Source organism: Pelmatolapia mariae, linkage group LG10_11 (assembly GCF_036321145.2).
Source record: "Pelmatolapia mariae isolate MD_Pm_ZW linkage group LG10_11, Pm_UMD_F_2, whole genome shotgun sequence".
Lineage (NCBI taxonomy): Eukaryota > Metazoa > Chordata > Actinopteri > Cichliformes > Cichlidae > Pelmatolapia > Pelmatolapia mariae.
The window spans coordinates 21990897-22001515 of record NC_086236.1 but is presented as its reverse complement, the minus strand read 5'-3'; the positions used below and the strand labels follow the sequence as shown (position 1 = coordinate 22001515).

General features: G+C 37.5%; 1 protein-coding gene across 2 annotated transcripts; it reads left to right on the top strand.

Moving 5' to 3' along the window:
* Positions 1–436: 436 nt before the first annotated feature.
* Positions 437–10158, top strand: il13ra2 (interleukin 13 receptor, alpha 2). 2 transcript variants are annotated; one of them, XM_063486687.1, is made up of 10 exons: positions 437–588; positions 793–911; positions 1191–1342; positions 2093–2249; positions 2344–2464; positions 3125–3309; positions 3449–3600; positions 5015–5162; positions 8676–8799; positions 8884–10158. In XM_063486687.1, exons 2-10 carry the CDS (start codon positions 821–823, stop codon positions 8969–8971), a joined length of 1218 nt encoding a protein of 405 aa, XP_063342757.1. In that variant the 5' UTR covers positions 437–588; positions 793–820; the 3' UTR covers positions 8972–10158. The 2 variants fall into 2 exon arrangements, with proteins under 2 accessions (XP_063342757.1, XP_063342758.1); XM_063486688.1 differs by lacking the exons at positions 8676–8799; positions 8884–10158 and adding exons at positions 6498–6571; positions 6691–7205.
* The last annotated feature ends 461 nt before the right edge of the window (positions 10159–10619 follow it).

Here is a 10619-nt window from a genome sequence, read left to right as displayed (position 1 = left end):
ATTTTGTAAAAAAAAAAAAAATCTTGGTGAGGTGATCAGGATACGTAATCAGGATAAGTGATTTTTTTGTGGGGGGAAAAAAACTCTATGCATGTTATGTCTTTCTTTCTTTTCTGTATTGCACTTTGTAGACGGTCCCTGCACACTCGTCTCACATCCAAGTGCTCACAGAGAGCAGTCATTGTTAGCCCAGGTTGGAAAAGGATTCGCTTTAATTAAAATAAACTTTGACATGTAAAGTGAAGCCATACGGATCCTTAGGTTTTATTCTCTCCCCTTTCCTGCCGCGCGTAATGAGTACCTTTTAATCTCTATCAAAATGTTACATACAGGTTCAATCTAATCGTTTTACAGACTCCTCCCTATCTGTGTTTACTTTGCACTTCCACTGAAGAGAATCTTCATTTTGATATTATTACTCACAGTAATCCGCTGCTTTTTATTATTCAGTGGTTTCCTCGCTTGTAGTCCTAAACTTTCCTAGTCGGGGAGGCTACAAATGCATCAGTCCACCCACGCTGTGCCAGTCTGCTGCGCTCTGCCCGAACCTGCTGCAGCAGGAAAACAGCGCTCTTAGCCAACGATCACGTAAGTATTAATCTGGACATTTTATCGTTTTATTATGTTTGGCACTGTTTGATTTAACCTATAGACCTACAGATATATATTTGTGTTTATTTTACTTTTATTCATGACATTTAAAAAAATTAATTAAACCATTTATGAAGTGAGATCACTTATCAGAATTCTTTTTGGATTTTTTTTATCGTAATTAATTTTTATTTTCTTTAGTCTTGAATATACACTTGATAAACTACTGATGGCGAGAAAATCCAGGCTGACTTACACAGCTACACTGATGCTGCTTTTAATAACCTGGAAGGAGAGCACGTATTGCAATGGGCTTACAGGTTGGTCCCAGACGTTTTTCATGTACTTAGACTTTGCTTGATAGAAATGACAAAAACTGAAGCTTCTCCTTTAATATGAAATGTTTTTAAATATGGCCCTCTGCCACTGGAGTTCTGAGGAAAGAGCCTATCCTGCAATATGATGCAGAAGGAGATTTTTTTTTTTACATTTGGCAGCAGTTTGTTGAGATATTCCACCGGATGCTGTTGATATAAAATAGGCTTCTTTTTTTTTTTTTCCATAAACACAAACTCTACAAATATTTGTTTCCTTTGCAGTGAGTCCTCCAGAGAACCTTGTAATAACAGACCCGGGGCATCTTGGACAACTGGAGATTACATGGAATCCCCCAGAAAGCTTGCCTAACATGACAGAGTGCTCAGTACGATATCAGCTGGAGTACTACAACACCTACCGGGACAGCTGGGCTGTAAGTGCTTAGTCTTTTTTTATCAGATCTTACACGGAAGTGCATAACCTGCCTGAACTCCTCCCAGAATGATTTTCTCAGCAACATGACCTGCTCTGGTAATGGGCCAATTAATAGCCGTAATTACAAGCAATAAAATGTTTACTTGAAATGATATCTTATGTGACTTTACAGTATAAAAGCACCTCAGCAGGACTGTAACTCTGCAGAGATCACAAACATACAGTCTCTTAAAGCTGCTTCATCATGATGGGATTCGTGTCTCTGTAATTTTAAACCCAATTTTGTGGGAATTTTCCCATCTCTTCCCATGTCTAAACAAGATAAAAACAGAACATAGTCTTGATACTTATTCCAATTAATGTGGGTGAGGCAATGCTGTTAGTTACATCTCAGTAACAATTAGTATGACGCACTGATCATTATCTTACAATGAGTGAAAGAATGAGCTTATCTGCGCCTATCATGATAACTGTGCCTGATAATGAGACGTGTCTAGACAGCTATGCAAAGCTCTTTTAGATCTTTTAAACAGCTCAAGTAAAATATGAAACAGCAGATATAATGTGACTTACTAAAAATTGATACATAAGTTGTTGTTGTTTTTTTGTTTTTTTTACACAAGCCTCAGTAATACGGTAAAAGTTTTGTGGGAGAAAACTCTGTCTACACATCTTTGTTAAATGAAATAAGACAAACTCAGTAGATCAGGAAACTTTGGCATGTAGTAACTCATTTGTGCTTTTGCAGAGCATCAGGACAAGTAAAAGGACCTACACCGCTCAGTTTGACCTGATGAAAGATGTTAGAGTGAGAATCTACACCTTGCTGAGTGGGACCTGCACCAACGATACTATGATCAAGAGCACAGACTACACTGAAGTCATCCAGAAACCTCCCAGCACAGGTCAGCCTTCCAAGGCTTATAAGATTTGTGATTACAGAAAAGGAGTATTAGTAAGATCATAGCTCATTTGATTCTTTTCTTTTTTCATGTTTAGGTGTTGTGGGTACTGAAGTCCTGGATTTTAAATGTGTGTTCCACAACATGGAGTACACAGAGTGCCAGTGGAGAAGAAGTGAAAAGATACCAGACAACTCCCTGCAAAAGCTATATTTCTGGTATGTCTGGCATGTCAGAGCTTTGCAGGCTTGTGATGTGGTCCGTAACAAAATATTCCACTATCATTTGGAACAGCTAATGACATAATCAGCTTGTTTAATTTTTTCCTGAGACAAATCTGTCCACTTTCTCTAATATTTGATGAGATTTCTATTCACCAGTTAACAAGATATGAAAAAGGGCAGTACAGCAAAAAACGGTGTAATAACTAAAGTGATTGTAAAACGTGCTTCTTTTCATAATGTGTGCTGTTTTTATCACTGTTTAATTGTTAATGAGGCTTACGTTTATAAAAGAAAACCGCAAAACAAAGAAGAGCTCCTGTTAATTTCCTCCGGAGAATAAAAGGAAAAAACAATCCAGTTGTCTTCTTCCGCTGATGAGCGGAAGAAAACTGGGCAACACTTTTGTGTGCATAGTATTTAATGAGAATTAATCTTGTTAAGGCACGTACCCACGCAATTATCTGGAAACTGCAACGGAAACGTTTAAGATCACTTCACGCTGAAATGCATGAGCGGATCTTTTACTTTTCTTAGTGGGAAGAATTTCCACAGTATTGAGTTACTCTTGTCTTGTACTGATTAAGATTTGATGTTGTCACATTATGTAAAGCAGGATGTGGATACAGAAGATTATCTGATCTGTTTGTTCTGCAGGCACAAAGAACTTGGACAGGCTCAGGAATGCCCAAAGTACAACACATTAGGCGGTGTCAGGATAGGGTGCACATTTGCAGATGCACCGCTTCCTGTATTCACTGATATCAACTTCTGTTTAAATGGAAGCTCTCCTGAGGGGCCACTAAAACCAACATATGCCTCCCTGCAAATCCAGAACCATGGTAAATACAATTCCTGCTCCAGTTTTGACTCACCGCTTGCTCAACTTTGATTTGACCGAGATCCGCAACATCTGTATACCTCCTTGCATGCTATCACAATCGCTGATTTTTTTCCTGTTTTCTTGATGCATTTATGCAGTGAAGTGTGCAGCCACAAAAAAACTGCATCTGCAAACAGGTCCTGACAAGTTTGAACTACACTGGGAACATCCTGATGGAAAGGTTCCTGGCCACTGTCTAGAATACGAGGTGGAACACAATCAAGAAGGACCTGATGGAAAAGAATCATCGGTATGGTTTATACAACATGTACTTTGTTATTAATATTATTTTTAACTCTAAGGCAAATCTGTATCACAAGAGCATTTTCCCTTTAGATTCTTTAGATTTGGTTTGAGTGGGTTTGTGGGGATGTAAAAGTGGGGAACGCATTGCATAAAAATAAGTAAACACAGGATTTGAGATTGTAAACATTCAGGGAAGAGTTTTATATCTCAAACGGCAAAAAATCCACCTTAAAAAATTCACGTTCTCACTTTGTCTTTATTTCTAGAAATGCTCCAGTCATTTCTGTGCAAAAGCTTAATTGCATTAATATTTATTTAGATTTGAGTCTTCTTTAACTGAAAACATTAATCTCAAGTCATAAGTCATTCATGGTGTTTGCCACTGCTATCAGCTGTCTGTAGCTATTAGCACATTCCTGATGTTTTGAATGACTTGGCAGGTCATGGTACTTCATTCCCACTCACCTGAATCTGATTGGTGTTACACTTGACTTTAACACAATAATAGAGCAAAACCACTAAAATACCTCAAGATCAATGGTATTAACACGGCAACCTAGACAAAACATAAAGGTGGGAGAATATTTTAATTTGGACATCTTTCCTTTGTTGTTCTTCTAGACGTTCCACTTTACAGCTGTATAAAAAATAAACTAACTTGTTTGTTTTAGCTGTGCATGCTTTATTAAACATGCAGACATAACTGTTTTTCTTCAGTATTAAATCTTTTTTTTTTTCTGTTTCATTCATCAAATACCTTTTTACTGAAAGGAGTGCCTTAACATTACTTCAGGCGCTGTGGCTTTGGACAGCTAATAACAAAGCTGCTAATGATTTAACTTTGTTGTTTTATAGGCCTTTAAAAAGTGGAAACTATTAGAGTCTGTGGTTTTGCTTTGCTATGCAATTATTTTTATTAAATCTCACAGTAAAAGGTCAAGAAAAAATGATGGATGTATGTGTTTTAAAGTAAATAAACACAATAAACAAACAAGTAAAAACTCAAATTTTAAAACAAATCCTCATGACCATGACTGAGTGGAGATTAATGAGGTTACAATGGGAATTTAAGTGTACCATAAAGTACAAAATAAAATAGAGTTACGAGTCTTTGAGATGCAGCTGAAAGCTGTCTGCTTGACAAAGCAATGTAGCCTTAATTGGTCAGATGCCCAGTGCTTAAGCTTGAGTATGAGCCCAGAACTCTGCATTAAAGACCCAGTACTTACAAGAAGTGTAAATCTGGTTTTCCAGATCAAAAACAGCTGCTTAACACTGTTAGACAGCAAAGTGGTGAGTGAGTTAAACTGTCATAAAACCGAAATGAAGATGAAGAAACTCATCAAAACTCAAGTACTTTTTGGGTCTGTTAACTCTGTTGTTGTAATAATTATTTACTTTATCTTTTTCATTGACAGACAGAATCTCTGACAGGAGGGCGGACAAGCCTGACTTTGTCCATCGACATCAACAAGACCCACTGCTTCAGGGTCCGGTCTAAGGTACATAAGTACTGTGCGAGCACGAGCTACTGGAGTGACTGGAGCCATCCAGTATGCCAACCAGGTAAGAATGTTTTGCGCAAAAACGTCTTATTTTTTGGCTCTCTGGAGTACTGGATGTTTTCAGGTTTTCATTTAAAAATCATATAATTTCTTCTTTTGACACAAAAAAGCCATTATTTTTTGATGAGTTTGTAACTGATATTGGCAAATGGCACTCTTGGTTTTGTAATGCAGTAGGAATATTTGTTTAGTCTTGATGATAATTCTATAAAAGACTGTTCCAAAGAGATAAAAGGTAAGTTTTTTGAGTGCTGTATCAGTGGGATAAAAAAAACCTAATCAAAATACAAACAAGCCAAAGCTAAAAAAAACAAACAAAAAACAAACAAATACAAACAAACAACTGTTTCGGAAAAAATAAAGACATTTATACTAAAAAACAAAAGATTAGGCGCCAGTTTGGCTCGGTGCATTGAGCAGTCGGCCACACGTCTGACAGCGGCCAGTCCGGGTTCGGGTCAGACCCACGGCCCTTTGCAGCATGTCTTTCCCCTTCTCTCTCTGCCCCTGCTTTCCTGTCCTTTCTTCACCGAGTCTATGAAATACAGCTGAAAAAGGCCAATATTTTGCTGTTTACTAGCAAAATATTGCAAAGGGAATATCGGAAACAGCTAAGCTCTCTCTTGACTTTTGTGAAATATTAATCAAAGGTGCTTTTAACTAGAAGAGAGACCGTATGTAAAATTAGCAAATAAAGTACAGTACAGTATGTAAAATCATGGATTTCTACTGAATCTAAAAGGTTAAGGTCTGTACTTTGCATAAGGTGGCACATATGTTAATTTTGAGTGCTATATTTTACAGCCAGAGAAGCTCAACTTGTTAGGGAGATTCAGTGTGTGACTCACATTCAGCTACTTCTGAGAGGTAGAATAAAACACGATGTGATATACTTTCATCTGTGGTAGAAGACAGTTTTAACACTTTGGTTAACCATTCCAAAAAGAAAGCATCCTTACCTTGTCTCTGTTATAAACTTCAGTACCCAAAGCACTTTCTTGCTACAAGCTCCTAAACAAACGTTTACACTCCAACAACTGCACCATAGGCGGTTTGAGGTCCAGTATCTTGCCCAGGAAGACTTTAACATGCGAACTAGGAGAGCCAAACATTAAACCACTAACCTGCTAATAAGAAGACGACACACTCTACTTCCTGAGCCACAGCTACTACATGATGTTGGATAACACAGAGTGACTAGTTGACCGATTCAGCATTAAGGCTTTAAATTCCTCAGTGTTACTTTTCATCTCATATTCCTGAGTGATCTGTTCAAAGTGTGTTTCCTGTAAGTAAAGGATTTACAAACTAAGCTGTAAAGCATTTCTTTTGTTAGCAACAAGTCCTGCTAAGCCCTCAAAGTAGTCTCGTTGATTTCAAGCTGGAAGATCCTGACGCCATCAAGAAATAGTAAGTTTTAAGATTATCTCATTCAAGCATGCAGTACGTTTCAATTTATGTCAATAAAACAAATGTAGCGAAATATGCATAATCATTTTCAGATTTCTGCTTTTTCTTGCTTTTTGTAGTCACAGATGTTGCCACGATTGTTGCCACTGAAGGAAAGCTGAAGGATCATTTTCATCCAGGCTCTGCACAATATTTTATAACATGTTGGACAAATTAATGTTGCAAAAGTATTAATTCAATGTCCAAAGTCCAAAACACAAAAAAAGAACATCTCCAGTAGAATCCAATGAAAGACAAAATATTAGAATTTATGTAGATTGTTGTGTTTATTGACTGTGTAATTCTTTTTTTCTGTTGTTACATCATACTTGCCATTAAAACAGCAGACTGAGTGAGACACCTGAGAAAAAAAAATGTCTGAAAATCATAATATGTATCCACACTTTATTTTCGTGTCTACCTCTTTTGGATATAGAGACATTTCAGCCTTTCTTGGTACTTTGAATGTAATGATTGACATTTCAGCATAGCAATGGGTTGTAAATAAAATGCAGCTTGTAAGATGTAACACTTTTCTATCTGTGAAGGTTCTCAGTCATCCAGGTCATTGTAGTCAAAGGAGCTTGCAAAGAAAAGCGTCTGGACTTCTTTAAGTTGCTTGAAGACGTTTCACCTCTCATCCGAGAAGCTTCTTCAGTTCTAAGGTCAAATGGTGGGGAGTCTCAGATTTAAACCTAGTGGGAGTATCCCCCCAAAGAGGGACAAAAGGACCCCCTGATGATCCTCTAATCGCCTGAACCAAGGTATGAAAATGGGTGTGGGTCCCAATCAGCCAGGGTTTCGGGTGAGCTCATTGTGAAACCTGGTCCCACCTTATCATGCGAATTCCTGAGGTCAGATGGCCCAGGATGTGAGTGGGCATTAAGGCATCTGGGGAGGGAACTCAAAACTGGATTATAGATGGCAGACAGTTGGTGTCGTAAACCACCGGCTCTGTTCAAAGATGGTCGCTCACAGTGGACATAGTGGAGCGACCATCTATAATCCAGTTTATAATCTGAGACTCCCCACCATTTGACCTTAGAACTGAAGAAGCTTCTCGGATGAGAGGTGAAACGTCTTCAAGCAACTTAAAGAAGTCCAGATGCTTTTCTTTGCAAGCTCCTTTGAATAACACTTTTCTACATCTGAAAGGCACTTTAAGGCCAGAGCAGTGGTATACAGTGTGGAGGATCAGTTGTGTCCCAGACTTTGTTGTGGTCTCTATAAAGTAAATGGTCGCTAAACCATGCCATAAAATGGACCTTCCCTTGTCCTGTTTTAAATCATTTCAACTGCTACTTCTGTTCATCTGTTCAGACTATGATTGTAACATTAGTATGCAGGATACAATTGTATTTTTGGCCTATGAAGTTTCACAGAATAAATTTTTTTTATTGGTGTGCTCGTGTGAGAGTCTTTCATTGAGATCCAGTTGGTTGGTTTAGACCAGGGGTGGGCAACTCCAGGCCTTGAGGGTCCTGCAGATTTTAGATATCACCCTGGGTCAACACACCTGAGTCAAATGATGAGTTCATTACCAGGCAAGACACGTTGAGGAGGTCATTTAGCCATTTAAATCAACCGTGTTGGAACAAGGACACATCTAAAGCCTGCAGGACACTGGCCCTCGAGGCCTGGAGTTGGTTTAGACAGAGACTCACAAAGACATCAGACTTTCTAGTATAGTGCTATTACTACTACTCTTATTGTACTACTACAACAACTTCTAATAATTATGCTTTTCAACAGAAAAGTCCATTTATTTCCCCCTAATTCAATCACGGGTAGGCAGGAGGTGGGGCTTAAGCCTATCCCAACTCTCATAGTCCACCAGTCCATTACAGCAAGCAACAAGAAAGTTAAAATTTGGACAATGCATGGAGAACGTGTTCTGTCTGCAAAATGTGCAAATACAAATCTTATATATTGGACAGTTTGTTTGTGCTGATTCATAATTATACAGATTTTAGTTGACCTCACTTTATAGCGTTTTGTTGATGTGTTTCATCGAAGCTGAGCAGCTGTTCTCTAACCTGATTTTACTTTTGTGTGCTTATTATAGAGCAGAAAGACGTGACACCTGAACCAGATGCCATATGGGATGCCATACCTGTCTACATTTACATCGCTGTTGCCATTATTGCCATGCTAGTGCTGTCTCTGTGTGTGTGGGCAATGTTCAAACTGTAAGTATATTCACACCCATTGCAAAATGTGCCAACATGCAGATAAAAAGCGAACAGAGCACTAAGCTGTCCTTTGGATCTTAGGAAGAAACCAGTGCAAGAGAAAAAAGTGGAGTCTCTGCTTACATCCCTGTTTGCCAGGCGTCCCCTTCTTGGTCCCATAGAAGCCTAAAAAGGCAAGAAAAGCTGTACCTTCCTCCGACGCAAAGAGGACCTCATATAAATATTTTACTGTTGCACTCCTCCTCAGTCATTGTTTAGGTTCTGTAGTTTCAAAAGGCACAATGAAGCTCTCAAAGATGGCATAGCATGCAGACAGTGAGATTGTAATCACATATTTCAGAAGATATTACATTTAGACTGAAGGTCATAGTTTGTCTGTGTTTGTATTATATTTTTCACATACAGAACTACATATTATTCCATTATACTATATTTTTTGTATTTACCTTTCTATATAAATGTTTTAAGTGTCATGAAAGATTTGAACTGTCCTGTTAACTGGACTGTTACACTGTACCAGAAAGTATCCTATCGTTGTTTACTTTTTAGCTATGACACTTGCATATTTGTTAAGGGAGGAGAACTTACTTTGGGATTACATTTTTTTATGTTTTACTACTCGGTTGATTTCTTTACTGGTTCATTTCACATGGATTTGTATTGATGTTGTGGAGAAATAACGTTTTTAGTGAAATCTGTTTGTTGTTTACCTCATGCCTCAATTCTTGCCAGTCAGCTCACACAATAAAGACTGTTTTTGTTTTTGTGTAAAGTGCAAAATATGTGTTTCATAAATGTTAAATGGATTTCAACAAAGTTATTGCTAAATACTTGGAGTCAAGGAACTTTGCTGACACCTAAGGATGAATTAAATGGAGAAATTGAACCAGTTAGTTGTTTCAAATGCCAGTTTTAATTTTTCCCCCCGTTTTTGGAGGCTTGAACTTTATCCAAACTAACCTGCAAAACAATGTTACTACATCTATTTCTGTGCAACTCTTGCCAAACACCATTTATTATATTAAATCATAGAGTTGATCCAATTTTTATGACATTGAAAGTGCTTTTTGGCTGCCATCATTTTGGCTGCCATCCATTTATTCCAAATAAATAATGAATGTATGATTTTATAAATTAATGGATCACATATATCTTTTTGATTTCTGATCCTGTTGGGGTTGATGGGTTTTAGAAAGCAATAGAACATCTAATACTATAAAATTAGGCTATCAAGTTGGTGCTGAGTGTTATTCTTACCAGCTTTTATATGTTAAAGCATATTTTATAGAATAATAATGCTTGTAATGAATGTATTTTATGCTCTTATTTGGGTTTGATGTATTTGATGTATTTCATTATGTGGTTAATTCTAATTAAAATAAAGAATAATGTTCAAGATCTCTTCCTTACATCTTCACATTAAAAAAAATATAAACTAAAAAAAGAGAAAAGGGATTTTCTGTTTTAACAGAATGCAAGTTTGTAGGAAGCAAACACATACTCCATTTTTTTTCATTAGCAAAGATTACTGTGGCGCACTGGAGAACGCTTTATTGTCTCGCTATGTGCCTTATTGCAAATAAGTGTGAGACGTGGTTTTGCAGAGAAGCTACATAGTTTATTAATGAATACCGAGTGAGTATAGTAACGCAGCCAAGGAGTTATGAGTTATTCAGGACAAGGGTGAGGCTTCAGCTGAAACTGATAACATCAGCTCAACATTCTGAACCTCATTCAACTTATCATGCCCTCCCAGCAACGCCAAAGAAAAAAAACAAGCATTCAGGTAGAATAATAAAATACTGTATGAACATTAA